The following is an 18,109-nucleotide window of genomic DNA, read 5'->3' on the forward strand; positions in this document are numbered from 1 at the left end:
TTGTTTAAAAACTCACCTTAAAATGTGTATGTGTATTTATTTCTGAGTTCTATTCCATTCCATAGGTCTGTATGCCTATCTTTTTTATCAATAATACTCTGTTTTAATATATATATCTTAGAGATTTTAGAGTCAAGAAGTATGAGTTCTCTCAACTTTGTGTTCTTCAGATTTCAGGACCATAGGATAGATTTTTCTACCTCTGCAGACAGGGGTTGCATTAAGTCTGTAAAGTTCTTTGAGTATTAATAAACAACTTGAAATAATCTTTTGTCTAACAAACACAGGAGTTTATAGTTTGTTTGTATTTGAGTTTGTTGTTATGACAAAACACTATGAGAAATAATTTAAAATGAAAAAAGATATATTTTCATTAACTTTTTCAGACATTTTGTTCTTTATTCTGCTGACAACACTGCTGATGACCTAGGGTGAGACAGAACAGCATGTAGGTGGGAGTGTGAGGGAGAAGAATCTTCTCGTCTTCTAATAGCTAGAGACCAGAGAGAAACAGACCGTGTATAACCTTCAGAGGCATGCCCACATCCTCCATCAGGGTCCACTTCCTAGTTGATACCACTTACTAATACTGCCGTCAAGTTTCATGTCTATCAATGGATTATATTAATTTAATCAGAGTCCTTAAAATTCCACCATTTTTCAGTGACTGGGTCTATCAGTTGAGTATCACACCTTCAACACATGAGCTTTTGGGGGATGCTTTGTATGCATACCACAACCATGTGTTTCCATGTATTTATCTCTTGAATCATTTACAGGAAAGTTTTGTAGACTTCTCTGTGTAAGTCTTTTAAGGCCTTGGGGTTATTCTTTGTTTTACCTTTTCTATGCTATTACAACTAGAGTTATCATAATTTTCTTTATAAAGTATTCATTGTTCTTTGCGTGTGGATTTTGTATCCTGCAACTCTGCTGAACTCATTAGACTGTCTACATAAAAAGCACATGTCATCTTGTGAGGCTGTAGCAAAGTGGTGGTGGTAGGGTGACAACTGAGCATGTTTAGATTTGGGTTCAACCCCCAACAGCACAAGAAAACAAAGGTCACTCCATTTTCAAACATATATTTTTCTAACTTTTATTCATTTTCTGCTTTTCTTACCTAATTGCTTTGGTTAGATTCTAATACCATATTGAATATAAGTGGCAAACCTGGGTACCCAATCTTGTTCCTGATTTTGGAGGGAAATTTTCTAATCTTTCATTATTGATAATACTAACTGTGGGTTATTTTTATATGGGATTTATTTTGTTGAGAAAGTTTCCTTCCATTTCAGATTGATAATTGAATTATTTATTGATCCAATTCAATATCATTAATTTTAACTAGAATCTCATAAAACTGACAGACTAATTTTGAGAATAAGGAAATTTGTATGCTACTATATATTATTACTATAGGGAATATTAGTAGACAGGAAAAAGCTAATAATAAAAACATAAAACTGTAGAATTTTATAACAATACTCAAAAAAAGAAATATTAATGGGACTTATAAGAAAAATGAAAGCTTAGAAGTTTTTATACATTGGTGAAGAATAAACCTGAGAATTTACAAGGATTTTTATTTTTATTCTTTTATTTCTCTGTTTTATTTTACTTAACCCATTTTTCTTTCTTTTTTCTCCCTAGGATATCCTAATCCCCGTGAAGGAATATTTGGCCAAGAATTAGGTTATTATTTCAGTTATTTATACCTGTGAAGTATGAAACATTAATCGTTTATATGGAAATATCATGCATTTAAGTTACTGCCAGTTAAAAAAAAGCATATCTTGTCAGTAGTAATAGTTGACATTTAGGATTGCTTACTTGGGGCTGACACCATGACAAATGTAACTAGATAGAGTGATATGTCAGTAAGTGCAGTTTCATAGAAGGGCCTCAAAATAGGAAAATCAGTTGGTTGAGGTTAAAGTATATAAATCACAACTTGCCTTCCATGTGATTCTCTTCCTATCTGTGCCTGATCTACATAGACCTTAAAGTACTATAAGTTGGATTAATATTTTTTGTGTGAAAGATTTATTTAGCATAATTTATGTAGGCCTCAATTTATACAATGTACATTAAACTAAGCCAAGTATAGTTACAACAGGTAAAATTCAGTGAAATGTAAAGACATGATGAGCAAGACAAAAATCTGCTATGTTTTATTTATTAGACTAGATTAGTAATGATTTTTTTCCTTAAATCACGTTTGGCTTATTTTTTATACATTTGTGTCTCTATATGCATGGGAGATTGGGTCTGATAAACCCACGGTAAACTGAAAGTGTGCTTAGCGTATTTACCTAAAGATTATCAGAGATGGTCACTTGGTCAAAGTTTGGGTTTTACTCATGTGATCCTGGTTCTGTAGGAGCTGTGACTTTCCACCGCTGCCCAAGATCTAAGATAAAGTTCCGTGTCATATTGCTAACCCAGGCAAAGGTCAAAATTTAATTTCAACATTGGTTTCTGCTGAATATGCATCAGTGTCTTCCCAATGTAAAGTGAAAATGATTCAGTCAAACCATCAGTTTGTGAACTGTCTTAAGTATGGAACTTTAGAAGAAAATACATTAGACATAAATACCCCCAAAATATAAGATTTTTGTAGAATTTAATGTTCTCTGGTGACCTAGTTAACATTAACTGTTAATTTGATACATCCTGGAGTCAGTCACCTGAGAAGGCAGTGTCAATTTAGGGATTGCCCAGATCAGATTGGCCTGTAGGCATGGGGGGAAGGGGGATTGTCTTGATTGTTGACTTATGTAGGAGAGTTCAGCCTACTGGAAAGCACCATTGCCTGGGCAGGTAGTTCTGCACTGTGTTAAGAAAATTAGCTAAGCATGAACCTTACTATCAATCTAGCAATAGCTTTCCTTCATGGTTTCTTCTGTACTCGCCGAGTGGTGAGTGATTTCCCTGCTTAAAGATAATGTTGCATGTATACCTGGCAGGCCTGCCATCAAGTTCTGCCTTGAGTTCCTGTCCTGACTTTCCCTCAGTGAAGTATAAACTGGATAAATTATTTCCTCCACTATGTGCTTTTGGCTGGAGTATTTTATCTCATCAATAGAAAGAAAACCAGAACACCCAGTTAGTCACTATGCTTGTTATACTGAACTATATCTCCACCTCTTAGGTTACACTTCCAGAAGGGAAGGTCTTTGGTACTTAAGATTATATCTTAGTTATGGAGGTGACTGTGAGGGTGTAAGGAAGACAGGAAGGGCCTGATAAGATAAAGTATTTGTATGAACTGAAAATAGTATTTATTTAATTAATTTATTAAAACTTATGACATTCTACAGATCTATTTTTCAGGGGAATGGGTTTCTTTTAAACATTGCAACAAATTGTAGGAAGCATACTGGACAAAATCAAATAGAAGATAGTATATTGTGTAATGATTTTCCTCTATTTGGTGAATTCTAATCATTCTGTAATAACCTTTACTAAATAACATGATGGGGTAAGAAAAAATAAACCACACACTAAAAAGTGAAGTTCACAAGTTGGACCCCAAACCTGGAAATGGGCTTACAAGTGTTCTGTGATCAAAATGACTTGAGTATTGATGATTGTGTTCAAAGTAGATAAATAAACATTTATTATTCTCTTAAGTGTAGATTATCTGAGCTAATCTAGAGACTTCTAAATGCTTGACTTCTTTTTTTCTTAGATGCATGGATTATTGCTCTGATTGTTATTACTTCAAGTAAGTAGCCCATATTTTTCACTGCTTAAATCCAATTGTTACAGTAAAGCAGTGTATTTTTAAAAGTTTTTAAACTTGAGATAAACAAACTTAGGAAACATGGTCTTTTATGTATTACCCTTTGCTAATTGATATTATTTCATATTCTATGTCTACTTAGAAGTAGCCTGTAAGCAATGATTGTGAATGTTCATCCTAAATATGCTTTGAATAATTTTTAAAATTCAGATAGAACTCTACTCTGACTTTCTGTGGACTATGATTCCAGGGAGTTGGATTTAAAGAGTAAAGAGTGCAGATGAAATCTAAACGCCTAACTGGTCATCACTGAAAAGTAACTGATTTATTTCTTCTGCTTAGGTTTTGAATCTTGGCAATCATTCTCAGTGTTACATGCTATTTATTTCCTTTTCTTTAGTTGTTGGACTTGTTGTAATTTGTCTCATCATACTCAGATATCTTGAGTACAGGAATAAAGTGTAAGTATTCTAACTTAATCATCGTCTTCCTCATGCCTCTGTGCCACTGGTTTGTCCTCTGTCCTGAGCACCATCCTTTTTAAAGTATGCTTGCAGTAATGGGCCCTACAAATTCCGTTTCTTTGCTAAAACATGGTCAGCTACTTTTAACATCATTGCAGCAAAGGATCTATCCAAGGTTGCTTTTTTTTTTAGCAGCTGTTGTGACTACAAAAATGTTTCCTATGGAACCTGAAGTTTAAGTTACTTAGTGAAGCAAGGTCATCAAGTTTTCCCTACCCTAGGTAAATCCTATTTCCTAAGTTCGAAAGTGACCAAAATTAAATTTTAAATATTTCAGTGTGATATTCACTTTAAAGTCACTGAAATTTTTATGATAAAAGTTTACATTTGTCTAACTTGGCTAGTGGTAAAAAGCAATATAAGGGTCTGATTTCTTTAGAGAGTTGTTTATTGTTAGCCACCGTGATTGAGACCATCACCATTTGATTTCTCTCTTTTGTTCTCCTGAATTTTTTTCACTATAGACTAATGAATGAGCTAGAAGTAGCTGAAGGGCTAAAATTCACAGGGCACTGTATTATCTTTTATCTGTGTTCTGCCTCTATAACAATTTAAACAAAGGTGGATTAAAACAGGAAAAAATACAAATACATAAATTTAAAAGGAATAAGGATTTAGAAGAGACGGGGTATTCAGGGTATGTACATAGGTGAAAATAGGGATTCAAAGTATCAAAATTAAATGTAGAAAATTTACATATAATGTAAGATTTGGAATAAAACTTATGACATAGATCAGATTAGTGCTTTGAAGTTTCTGATAGAATTTAGATAATTTCATTTTTTTCTTCTCATTTTAAAAAAGCTCTGAGGCATATCTGAGTATGTGAATGTGGTCAGGAGCAGGATGATGTGGGTGGTTTCATTGTCACCCAGGGCCTGGGCTGCTGCACATAAAGATATATGGATAAAAGGGTTTGCTACGTGATTCACTCTCAAACTACAGCATCCATGATGAGATTTTTCTTTTTCTCTCTCTTAAATTTATTTTATTTTATTTTGGGGGAAGATTGCAAGGACAGAGGGTGGCTACAAAGGAAATGAATGGGATTGATATGCATGATGTGAAAGCCGCAAAAAAAAGTTTAGTAATAAAAATTAAAGAGCTCTAAAATCAACCCTAATAAATATAAGGTCTTTGTTTCTTGTTTCCTTTTAAATTAATCATCAGGTTTGAGCTATTAAATAGAAGTATATTCTTGTAAAAACTCAATCTTTTTATTTATATTTTAAAAATAAAGTCATTTTAAATAACTCAAATAAAAACATCATAGGGCTAGACTGAGAAAGTAACACTTGCCCAGTCCCAAGCCCTATACATTTTAAATGATCTTATATCCATTAGTATAGTCATTTTGAAGTAAGAGATTTCCTTAGGGTTTTGCATTTTCTTTGTATGTCACGTTTTTATTCATTTACCTACCAGCAAAAAAAAAGGAGGGGGCAGAGGACTAAAACAGTTAAAACTAGAAAAGCAAAACAAATAAATTTTAAACTTTTAAATATTACTCAATTATCTGTTTTATATGCCTGCAATTCCTTTATCTGAATATCAAATATCATATTTATAGGATATCTAATAATAACATTTGACTTATCTATTGGTTACATGTCTTTAAACTAGATTTATAGACAGTGTTCATGGGGAATGGTATCAGTGGTTTTATTAATATGCAAGGTTCATGTAGAAATAACTTCCAAAGAAAGTAAACAAAGTAACTTTTCATTGCCTTTTTTTGTTATTGTTTATAACATCACTCCATAATCATGATGGAACCTTAGAAATATTAATATACTATACAGACTGTATAGCTACTCTTTAAAGTATCTTTTAAAGCTAAACAATTGCCTGGTCTTTGTCCTCAGAAATAATAGTGACTTGAAAATCTAAAAATAATTTGTTTTGTCATTCTTCTTGTTCATATGTAACACTACAGTGGTCTAATAGAAAATTCAATTTAAAAAATATTTTGGTAAAATTATTTGCTTTTAAACAGTGCAATGCCCAGAGTAGGGCCATTTCCAAGAATAGTATAGGAGGAATAACTCTTAATTACTTTTGGGCTAAAATATAAAATGTATTGATAGTCTTTCAGGATATACTTTGCCTTTTTTAATTACAAAAACCCAATATAATATATGATGGTTAAGTTAAAAATTAGGTTCTTCCCATGCTTTTCACGCACAAGGCATTGGATCAATCTCCAGCAAACAAAAAAGTAATTTATTTTCAGAATGCCTGGCTTCAGAACTCTGAAGCCCGTATATGGATGTGTGTGTGGTTTTCTGTTTTTCATTTCAGGGAATTTATCTCACTATGTATCTCTGGTTAGCCTCAAGCTCGTGATGATCCTACTGCCTTGCCTCCCTAGTGATACTATTTTATCCCTAAATTTACTCTCCCAAGAGGTGAGATACATTTCTTCTTTACCACAGCAAACGATACTTCTTTGTAAGCCCATGAATTACTTGAAGATCTGGGGTAGGTCTGAGACCTACTGTCTAATGCACTTCCAAGAGTGCTGTATGGTCTACTGCAATTATCCTTAGTCAATGCTGAAATTTTTAAAAACATTGTCAAGTTCATTGTCTTTTTATTTTCTTTTCTGGTATTTAAGGTCATTAAATGCACCCCTCCCCCATAGTGAGAAACACACTATGCAGAATAGGCTGGCCTCCAACTCAGAGTTGCCTGCCTCTGTCTCCCAAATGCTGGAATTAAAGACATGCACTACTATGCCCAGTTGTTATATTTTTTAAAGATTTTTTTATTTTATGTGTAGAAGTGTTTTGTCAACATGCATGTAAATGTATGTTCTTTTATTTAAATTATTGTGCTATCTTCTTAATAGTGTTTAATCCATAACCTTTCTACCTCAAAGTGGCTTTCATTGTTTCTGAATTAACAAGAATAAATGCACTTCTTTTACCCTTACTTGACAATCAACACAGAAGACTTTTGTGAAAAAATGTTGATTTTCCACACACAGAAATCTGTCAGATCTGCAGCAGAGACACCAGTTGGTGTCTTCTATTTAGTTCAATTCAGATCTCCTATGTAGATCCCCACAACTCTCTGTTTTCAATGTCAGTACCAAGCTCAGTCATTTTACCTGTGCTTTTGACTCACCAACTATAAACCATGGTCCCCACACCTCTTACTCGATTAATTTGCTAGAGTGACTCACAGAACTCAACCAGTGGGAGCTGCAGAGGAGAAGGTATGTGTCAGAGAAGGAAGGCTCTGCAACTCCTGGGGGAACTGCTCCCAGAAACGTTTTGTCCCATCTGGAATCTCCAAACCTAATTCTTTCTGCCTTTTAAAAAAAAATCACGATTAATTAGATCATTAAGCCTCCCTCTCTTCTCCACGTTGGGAGGCTGGACAGCAGGGCTGAGTTTCAGTTCTTTCGTACTGAGTAGATCTTTTCTGAAGCTTCTGAGAAGTTCCAGCCATGAGGTTATTAGCACACAAAATTCTAAGGATATTAAGTTGTTAGCTACAGAACGGCAGTAAAGACCAAAAATATGTATTTCACAATATCACATTGCCACTGTAACTTCTTATATAAGACTATGAAATGTGTAGCTGCTTTTCTATTTTTAGGGGAAAACTGAAAGAAGTCATAGATGTCCCCAAAATTCTGTTTTTTGTAAACAAATATCTGTGATGACTTGAGAGCACAATGAACCTTCTCTAGCCCTCATCACAGTACAAACAAAATAATACTTTTAAGAGCATTAGTATCTTTTAAGTTTGTGAAAAATAGCCAAAAAGTTAAAAGTATTCTATAGTTTTGTTTATTGACTCTCAGGTATAAGAAAAGATAAAATTTTGGGCTGGGATGGTAGCTTACAAGTCATACAAGCATGAAGACCTGAGTTTAATCCCCAGGACCTACATAAAAAGCATGGTGGCACATGCTTGCAATCCCAGCACTGGGGATGCAGACATAGATAAATTCCAGGGGCTTGCTATTCAGTCAGCCTAGCCTGTCACATACACAAAAGAATAGGTCAGGATCGACATAGGTCTCAAATAAGTCCATTTCCCTCACCAGTCTCCTTTCTTAACTAATTCTCTCCTCTTGGAAGTAAGCAAACTGCTTGACTCTCGTCTTACAAGTACTTCTAAACCACAGTTGTTTTTTGTTTAAATGTTTTCACTTGTGACTTCCTCTCCCCCATATATGCATGATTTTCTTAACTTTCATCCCTGGAGAGGTGAGAGTTATCCCATTAATAAAAATTATTTGAATAACCATATTTTATTATCCATGACAATAATTGTCATTGTTTTTCATTAGTGATATTTATTACCTGGCATAACTTAAATATTGACTGAATCTGTCTGTTAAGTTGTTTGGGCTTAAATAAGACAGCTTAAAAAACTGTGATCAGTACAGACAGCTGAGGAGTACAACATGGTTCAGAAAAGTCAAGGATTCAATTAATTTCTACATTTTTTCTACTTGACTCTCAAACATCTGAGTATTCAAAATTTTCTACAATGTTTTGTTTGGTTTTTGAAGTTTTTTTTTTTTTTTGAGACAAGGTTTCTCTGTGTAGCCCTGGCTATCCTGGAACTCACTATGTAGACCAGACTGGCCTCAAACGCAAGAGATCTACCTATCTCTGTCTCCCAACTGCTGGTACTATTAAAGGCCAGTCTGGTCTAGAGCTAGTTCCAGGGTAGGCTCCAAAGCTACACAGAGAAACCCTAGCTTGCCCCCTCCTCCCCCAAAAAGTATGTACCACCACTGCCTGGACTCTACAATTTTTATACCAAAGAATACATAGGAAAATATTGTATAATTATTTAGAATGCATATAACAAAATTACAATCACTAAATTTAAGAGGCCATGTTGTAAATTATTTAGGATTAATCATCCTGCACATGCCTTTAATCCCAGCACTCAAGAGGCAGAGGCAAATCACACCTGAGCTTGAGGCCATCCTAAATGAGTTCTAGTCAAGGCTATATAGTGAGGCTCCCCCCTTCCCCCCCAAAAGGAAGGAAATAAAGAGAAAATTGCATGGAAAAAATTCATACCATAGAAAGAAATTATACCCAATGTAAAGTCAAGATGCATCAGAAAACACTTGTCATGAAATTGATTTCATAAGCGATTTAATATATATTGTGTTCCTCCAATATTAAAATTATATAAACCCAAACTTGAGTTTTTACAGTATTTGTTCTGAACAGAGTGATTCAAAGGTGAACACGAGCAGCACTGTCCAATATGCTCATCTGCTAGGTGGTTCTGTGACTTCAGAGTTAGTGTTACACTTGAGTGGGAATCCTGAAATCTTAGTTGGTAAACCTGGAGATCACCTTCATTTGTAACCCCATACTATTCAACTCTTCCTTTGAAGTGACTTTATTTAGCCCCCTTCCCTTCCTTTGTTTAACATATACCTAACTAATGAAAGTACAGGGAAGAAAAATTTACAACTAAGAATAGAGGTTTCGTTTTCTCTTTAATGTAAAATGTTGTTTTGAAAAGCAGCTAGTGGATATTAAGATACCAGTCCTATCAGTTCATATATATTGGCCAGAAAAATAAAATAGGAAGTTTAGATTCCTGTTCTCTTCACCAAATTATGGATGTTTTTATATTATTTTTCCAAGTTTAAACAATGTGCACAGATGGGACTCTGTTGTGAAGTAGTCTTAAGCAGTTATGACACAGGTCCCTCCTAGCAGTCCAATTGCCTCTCCTTCTGAAACAGCTGGAACCCTAAACATAAAGGTGTTCTTGAGCCTGAAGGGAAGTAGTCGACAGAAACAGCTCATTTCAAGTGCAAGCAGGGGAAGGAAATTCCCCTTTCTAGAAACCAAAGTATAGTTTACATTTTACAAATGTACTCAACTCCAACTTAAAACTAATTCCATAAAGGTATTTACCTGTTTCTTTGAACCAAAATATATTCGGCATATTATGGAAAAATAATATAGGCTCGGCTTTGAAAACATTATAGTTGTATTGGGCGACGGTGGTGCACACCTTTAATCCTAGCACTGGGGAGGCAGAGGCAAGGCCAAACTGTTCTACAGAGAAAGTTCCAGAACAACCAGGGATACACAGAGAAACCATCTCAAAATGTGTTGAAAAACATAGTTGTTTTACTTTAAGCTTTTTGACTCCATTGACCAGTCTATCTTTGGAGTAAAATGAATTAGGTGTTCTTTTAAATGCCAGGTATGGTGGTACACACCTGTAATACTAGTACACAGGAAGCTGAGGCAGGAGTATCCTGAAATAGAGCTCAGGCAGTTAGCTCCTAAGTAGTTTTAGCCTCAGCTGCCCCAGGAGGCTAGAAGGTGTTACTGTCATAACTGGACAAACCAGCAACCTCTCTTAGTTGGCATGTTTTGTCTTTCCTCTATTCTGTGATCAGAGATACAAGCTTTGTTCAAGAAAATATCCTTCCCATGAGCCAAGATTTCATGGACTAGCAAAAGGTCTCATAGAACCTACCCCGACTCCTAACCATGTAGATATACATTGTGGCACAAACAGAATTTTTTTGTTTTTGTTTTTAGGCATCCTTACTAGGTGGCCCCGGCTGAGCCACATCTCAGTTCCATTTTTTTCTCATTAAAATAGCTTTTAAAAATTAAATAAAATGCAATTCCAAACTTACAATTGCTTTGAAAGAAAGATTTGTTTTATCTTTATGGGTCTGTGTCTGAGGAACAAGCTCTGTGCATGTGAATACAGGTGCCTGTGGAATCTACATGTGGAATTCCATGGAGCTGAAGTTGCAGGTGGCTATGAGCTACTTCATATGGGGGCTAGGATCCAAACTCTGCCTATGCAAGATCATTGGGTTTTTGTTTTGTTTAGTTTTTTACCTTTTTTGAATGTTGGATTTCTTTTTTAATTTTGAGTTAAGGAAAAACATTCCACTATATAAAATTGACTACAAAAATACAGCATTCTTCAGATAATTCAGTGATAAACTAAGTCACCGACCACAGCGACCTTAAGAAATTGCTGTTATGAGTATAGTGACAGGACCATAATGATGGCCTACCTCACAGAGATGAACGGGTAGTCGTTGCTGGCTTTTGCACTGGGTGGTCATCCCTAAATAATGCACACACACAGGTAAATAACTGGTTGCTCTAAGTTTTGTGTTAAATTGTTGCAGTCAGTTTCCTAAGGCAGGACGTGGGGTGCAGCCATCTCACTCAGAAGTGAATGGCCACAACATGGACTTTTAGAGTCACGATTTCTCTCATACTTCACCAGGTGCAAAGCTCTGAGACTAGAGAAGCCTGTATACTTCCCTGAAATATTTACCAAGCACTGTGTACATACCAGCTTTACTTCTTGTTTTAGAAGCAATCAAAAACATAAGAATTTTTCTTCCTTCCTTCCTTTCTTTCTTTCTTGAACATTTGAACATTTTTTTCTTTAACATTTGAATATTTGAACATTTGAAATATCTTCTAGTTCACAGACAATACAATAAAAACTATTTTTTTTGTGTGTGTGTGTATCTTAGGGCTGGGAAAATATAGCTCAGTGGTAGAGTACTTAACTAGTACGTATAAGGAACTGTATTCTATTCCCACAAGGGAAAAATGTCTATTTTCAAAGTAAGTTTATGGAACTTAATTTCTGCATGTAGTTAAATTTATTTTGATGCTGTCCTTATACCTGGTCTTGCAGGAAAGCAGAGGTGAAAGCTCAGCATGCCACTCACCATAAAAAGTCAGCTTCAACCATACAATCGGAGAAAACTTCATCAATGCCACAAACCCCAAGGAGCAATTTGTCTGTTGCCTCTAATATGTAAGTCGCTGCTTTCACTGTCATGCACAGTGATTGGGTCACAGTGCTCACATTTTAACGTGGCCTGGATGTGGCTGCCTGCCACTGACACACCTTTAAAATGTGTATGAATTTTGTATAGAAAAAGTGTCTGGTTTCCTTTAACTGTCATTTATATTTCAAAGCATGTCAATACCATATCCTAACTGACTTGAGGTTGGTAAATTAATTTCATAATAATGTGTAACTCAGAGAAATATAATTTATAATGAGATTACATTTCAGCCTAACATGGTGGCACACACCTATAGTCCAACTATAGGAGAATGGTGAGTTTGAATCAGCCTGGCTATGTAACAAGACCTTGTTTTTAAAAACATTACATTTTGTTTGAAAAAGTGGGTGATTTTGAAGTCTTTTAAATGTTAATTCTTAAGATTTCTCTTTTTGATAATTCTAAAATGTATTTTCTATATGGTTTATTATAAAAAGCCTTCACAAATGCACGTACCCCCTTCAGCTCTGATCCATTAAAAGGACACTAAAAATTCAGATTATAAACCATTTAGAAATCCTTAACTAAGACTATTAATAGCAAAACTATATAAATGTTAGTAGGGTAAAATTCTACTTTTCCCTGACAACTTCAGTGATTTAAATAAATTACAACTCTGATGTGTGGCAATTGTTAACTTTTTTGAACATCAATAAACCAGCCAAAGAAACACTACTAAGATTTCACAGCTATTTGTATGCTTCTGTAAAAGGCCATATGACTGTGACATCCATAACAAGAATCTACAATGTGAACACTGTAGCCTTTTAAAGTAACGCTCCACTCTGGAAGTTCTGGCTAATCATGACTTTCATTAAATATGTAAGTCTTTAACCAAGCCACCTACGTTGTTTGTAAGGAATAAATTCATCAAATAACTTCAAGCATGTGGAAAACAGACCCTGCATATTGCCTTCATCAGAGGAAGCCCTTTCCTTAGCCCCTCTCCTGAAGGCATTCCTGCTGTCAGTACTGAATGAGCTCCGGAGCAAGTCATACTCAAGTAGAGCAGATCTTGGCCCCAAGCCAGTGGCTCTGGGGAACTGAGAGAAGAAACTGCCATGCCCAATTAGCTGTCCTTCCTAAGGTGTGTTTTACATTTAGTAGCACAGAGTGACCAAAGAAGCTCTGCCCTGGGAAGACTGTGAATACAAACTGAAACTGGGTGAAGGTGAATCCTGTTTTGAGTATAAATACCTGCAGTCACTCTGAGTAACCCCCACCTCTTATGCCCTCCTTATACTTTGGGAAGATAATATTTGAACACACAAACACATAAAAACAAACAAACAAACAAACAAAATCACCCAGAAACTCTGGATTAAGAAAAGCTGAAGTCTGTAATCATTTTCACACATTTTAAAAATGCAGGCCTGTACCTAGGCCTGGTGGTATACTTATAATCTCAGCATTAAAAATAGACAAAAAGATAGGTTAAAAACAAATTTACTAATTGTTTAAAAACAAGAAATGGCTTTATTATTTTTAAACTTAAACTATTTTTAATCAAGTATTTTATTTTTTAATAAACTTACTTTTATAGCATGCTCTGCTTCAGATTTAACCTTCAAATTTGTATTTATATGAGATGTATAAATCTATATTTTTATCAAATAATTTGTTATATAAATATATGAGGAAAAGTGTATTTTGTTTTTAAGATTGCCTAAATGATAAAGAGGCATAATTGAACTTAAAATGTTCCTTTAATTTCAGGACTGCAGCTGCAGGAAAATGAGAAGCCCCATGTGTGGAAGTCACTACTGTTCCATCTTTAAAAATTGGCTCTTCAAGTCTGGCAAAAGTAAAATGATATATTTGCAGGAACTTCATTTATGGTAATGTGTGTGTGTATGTGTGTGTTTCTAGTGTAAATAAAATCGGGTCCTAACTGCCATCTGTGTGTAACCTCTCTATCATTTCCTCACATCCCAGCCCCTCCAGCTTACCAAGGGTTCAACACAGCCTTGAGTGCCCATGTCCAGAGCAAAATGTTCAGTGACATGTTTCCTGTTGGAAGAAGGCCATATTTCCAAGCATGACACCAGACCTTCTATGATTCCAACTCTTTTCTCTATATTTCACACTTTCATTGCACATAATGGCTGTGCATTAAGCACACATCTGTGCCTTCTACACTCTCGTTACCTGAAATGCTTAACATCCTCTCCAGATCCATGTATCTCCAAGGCCAATGCATGTCCTACTTGTCCTGTGAAGCTCTGACTCCTCAGGCTCTTAATCTTTTATTGCCTGGCCTTGTTTTGCCACATTTCAAACTCTATATACACATATCTAATAGATGTAACTTTCATATCACTTTATGCATTCAGAGGGCTCAAAAATCAAAGTCTAGCAATTAAAAACCTGACCTGTGTAACTAATAGGATTTGGTTTTTCTTTATGCAAAAATAGTTCTTGCTGCCTTTGCAAATATGAAGTAAGCCAGACTAAGGACAGGCCAGGTTTCTCATCTGGGGCTGTCCACTGGCTTCCCCCAAATTTTACTGACACTTGAGCATTACCCCAGTGTGCTCTCTTATTACTGATTTGAGATGAGGCCTGAACACAGGAAGTCTTAATTTCTCTGATTTTAATTTGCCAGGTGAGGATGAGAACCTGTATTAGCAATTTTCCGGTCTGACAGTCAACTCTCCATATAAACTTATAAAGAGGGTAAAACCTTAAAGAAAATCACAGTTTAATTTTGCCTATTAAAAATTTTCAGTCTTGAATTTAATGTTCATGGGTTGGGGATGTAGCTCAGCAGGAAGGTCGCTCAGCATACACAAGACCCTGGATTCACTCCTCAGCACTGGAAAAAAAAAGTCATTACCAGATTATTAACATAATCTTGTTTGCTTAGAAGTCCTGATGTCTGTCAAAATAAGCAATGATAAACTGCAATTTTAAAATGATAGTAGTATTTATGAATAATATCAACACAGAATGAACACTGGATTGACTAAAGCATTTTAAACCATTAACGTGAGACTCTAGCATATTTTAATTAGTATAAAATATAGAGAGAACTTTTACAGTAACCAACAACAAATTTTCTGAATTATGCTAGAAAGACCTGGGGGCAAAAGGAATTTGGAACTGCCCTTTAAAGTAATTTTAAGGTTTTAGGAACATGAGCAATTCTAGTGTTCCAAAGCTTGTGAAACCAGACAGCTAACATTTTAACCAAGACTAGATTTTTACATATTTTAATAATTTGCCTTAAGAGAATTTAACAGCCCATTAACTTTTAAAAGTGATTCAGAACTGATTGAATCTGATACACGAGTAGGTGTCTCTATGTTCTGGCTCTCTAGACTCATCCAGAGGTTACACTAGATAAACTGTCAACCTTTGAGAACCATAGTACCGCTGCCCTCCTATGGACTGTAGAGTATCTGACAGTTCTCTGCCTTTCTCTGTGAAGTTGTCATTGCTGGAACTCCAGAGTCATTAATTTTATTTTAGAACAGGTAGAACACTAGCTCTCTTCTGCTTTTGGGAAAGTAACAATTTCTTTCTTCTTAATATAGGAAAAATATACTGGGAGAACTGATGTGAACACACAATTTCCCTTCTAGCTTACATACAGCAGGTAAACACACTGCCACACAGATTAATGCTGGAAAACTACCAACCTTGATTCCTGACATGACTGGACAAACGCAGTAAAACTTGAGACAGGTAGTAAGACTGATATGAGGAATAAGACATGATTTTAGCTCTGAATATTGTTATACACTGCAATGCTAAGCCCTGTGTTGAACTACTAGAAACAGGAGCTCTGATGTCCTGATACCCGATGGTATTTGGAGCTTGTGGCTTCACTGGGAATTCAGGGACTATCTAATGCTTAGACAAACACATTAAGTATGGTGATTGGAAAAATTAAGCCTCTGATTACCTATCTCCACCTGCTACATCTCAAAAAATATTAGATTTGTACCTGAGGTGAGCTTCAACCGTGAGAATTCCTTCTGTAGGTTCCCAAAGCAATATGCTTCTCAAAATCTGATGTACAGGTTAATCACATCGTGATCTTGTTAAAAGGTGAACACTAATCAGCGAAGACAGTGCAACCAACGAAGCAAAATGTGACCCTGCTGACCTCTGAAGCTTGAAGAGAATAAGCCAAACAATGCAGCATATTTATAGACAAAGGAAGGCAAGAAACCTATTTTTCCTTCATATTTCTTGATTTCAGTACAATAAAAACATCAGATTTCTGCTATATAGAACTGTTAAGATGTGCATGTTAAGACATCACTTTTGTGCTAATTTGTTAAGAGCAGTTACAGGAAATTTATGCACCAACCATAATAACCGGAAGCAAAGAACTAGAACCAAAATAGTATGGCCTTTTCAGAAATAGGGAAATGGCTCTCACCCCTGGCTGTACAGCAGAATCATCTGAGCCCCATTCTGAGACCAACTAAAATAGTACTTCCTTACAGGGATAGGATCCAAGGATCACGCTTTCAGTGACCAAAGCTATAGCAACATGCTACTGGGTTAGAATGTGCCCCAGATATAATATATTAAAGGGACTATCTTAGGCTTCCCTAAAAACTATGTACATATTAGTGTGCTAGCTATTCCTGAAACTATATGCCAGTTTCCAATAGAAGACCTGGGCCAACTTCTTTTAAGACGCTCGGGTTCAGACTTAATTCATTTGCTCTACTAAACTGGTTGCAAATATTTCTTCCTCTGGTTAACAAAAGTATATTATATTCACTTCTAAAAAGTCTGGTAAAGAAAGACTTTCTACCTGGGTTGACAGCATTGACAGCATGGTTTTATAAGCCTGGTTGAGGAGGGTATTGCCAAAAGAAAAACAAAAAACAAAAAACAAAAAAAAAAACCCAAAAGTATTCTGCATTACCAGTCAATTATGAAAAACTACCCCAGAGTGACAATTTTATGTAAGCATTCAGATAACAAAATAAGTTTTGAGAGGTGTTCTGGTTTCATTTTGCTCCTCAGAACTTCAGGATATGAACCTGCTCATAAGCATTTGTCTTTACACTTTGATATCAAACTCACTTAAGAACTAGAATCATGACCCGGGTGTATTTTAATTTTCCAATATGAATTAATTAGGAACTCTGGACAGGGCAGCTAAGTTTTTTTTGTTTGTTTTGTTTTTTTAAAGGGCTTAATGTTTAGTTAATACCATGACACAAATTGTCATATTTACAGGAGCTACGGTCTCCTAGTTTCATGGAGCAAATTAAACAATACAGCTGAGGGACTTAGCCATTCCCACCACCACATCCTGAGACTTAGAACATGGATTCTTCAATCAAAAGCTTGAAATAGCTCTGCAGCTGCAGGATGTATCGTAGTCACTGGGAAGTCTTTCCAACAAATGCTCCTCCATTCACCTTCCAATTCCAGCACAATAGGCAAGCAGCCATCTGGGGTAAGACTACTGGGATGTGGCCTCAGAAAAAGCTTCCCGGGCAGCTGATTTGCCACCAGTTATTGAAACCCACTGGCTTGAAATGATTATACTGCAGATAGCTTCATAGTTAGCTCTGCAACTTCTATGGAAGGGGCCACCTGCTTTCTTCCTCAAGGTTCTCCAAACATAGACCCTGCCCCTCTCCCCATGCTGTCAAATCTCTGAACAGTTTTACAAAATTGTCTCACCGCCTATTCAAGGGTTGAAATAAACTATCAGCCGAAAGTAGAACTCCATCTGCTACAAGTGCAACTGAAATCAGCCTGCTCCCCTTTAAGGGCCACATGACAGTTTAGTTAACTACGTTCCCTGCAGCAACACTGACAGGAGGAGGGTCAGAGTCCACAGTTCCCTTGGAACCAAGAATAGTCTTCCCATTTAGTAACATCCCCCAGTCAGGAGCTCCCTCTGTCTCTGATCATCTTTCACCTTTAGAATTTCATGCCTTAATGGCCTTCATTTTTAATGTTTGTCTACAGCAACCTACTTCTAATTCTTTATGACTGGCACAGCAAATTAACTTT

General features: G+C 35.8%; 1 protein-coding gene across 3 annotated transcripts in view; it reads left to right on the top strand.

Moving 5' to 3' along the window:
• The window catches only part of Cd46 (CD46 molecule), a 35,310-nt gene extending 21,298 nt beyond the window's left edge, over positions 1-14,012 (top strand). For all 3 annotated transcript variants that reach the window (XM_085687494.2, XM_048439330.3, XM_085687493.2), the window contains 5 exons: positions 1,654-1,695; positions 3,695-3,730; positions 4,149-4,209; positions 11,959-12,081; positions 13,832-14,012. In XM_085687494.2, the coding sequence (XP_085543620.1) occupies positions 1,654-1,695; positions 3,695-3,730; positions 4,149-4,209; positions 11,959-12,081; positions 13,832-13,853 (284 nt within the window). In that variant the 3' untranslated portion in view covers positions 13,854-14,012. The remainder of the gene's footprint in view (positions 1-1,653; positions 1,696-3,694; positions 3,731-4,148; positions 4,210-11,958; positions 12,082-13,831) is intronic.
• The last annotated feature ends 4,097 nt before the right edge of the window (positions 14,013-18,109 follow it).

The sequence above is a fragment of the Myodes glareolus genome, chromosome 5 (genome assembly GCF_982192425.1).
Source record: "Myodes glareolus chromosome 5, mMyoGla1.1, whole genome shotgun sequence".
In the NCBI taxonomy this organism is placed as follows: Eukaryota; Metazoa; Chordata; class Mammalia; order Rodentia; family Cricetidae; genus Myodes; species Myodes glareolus.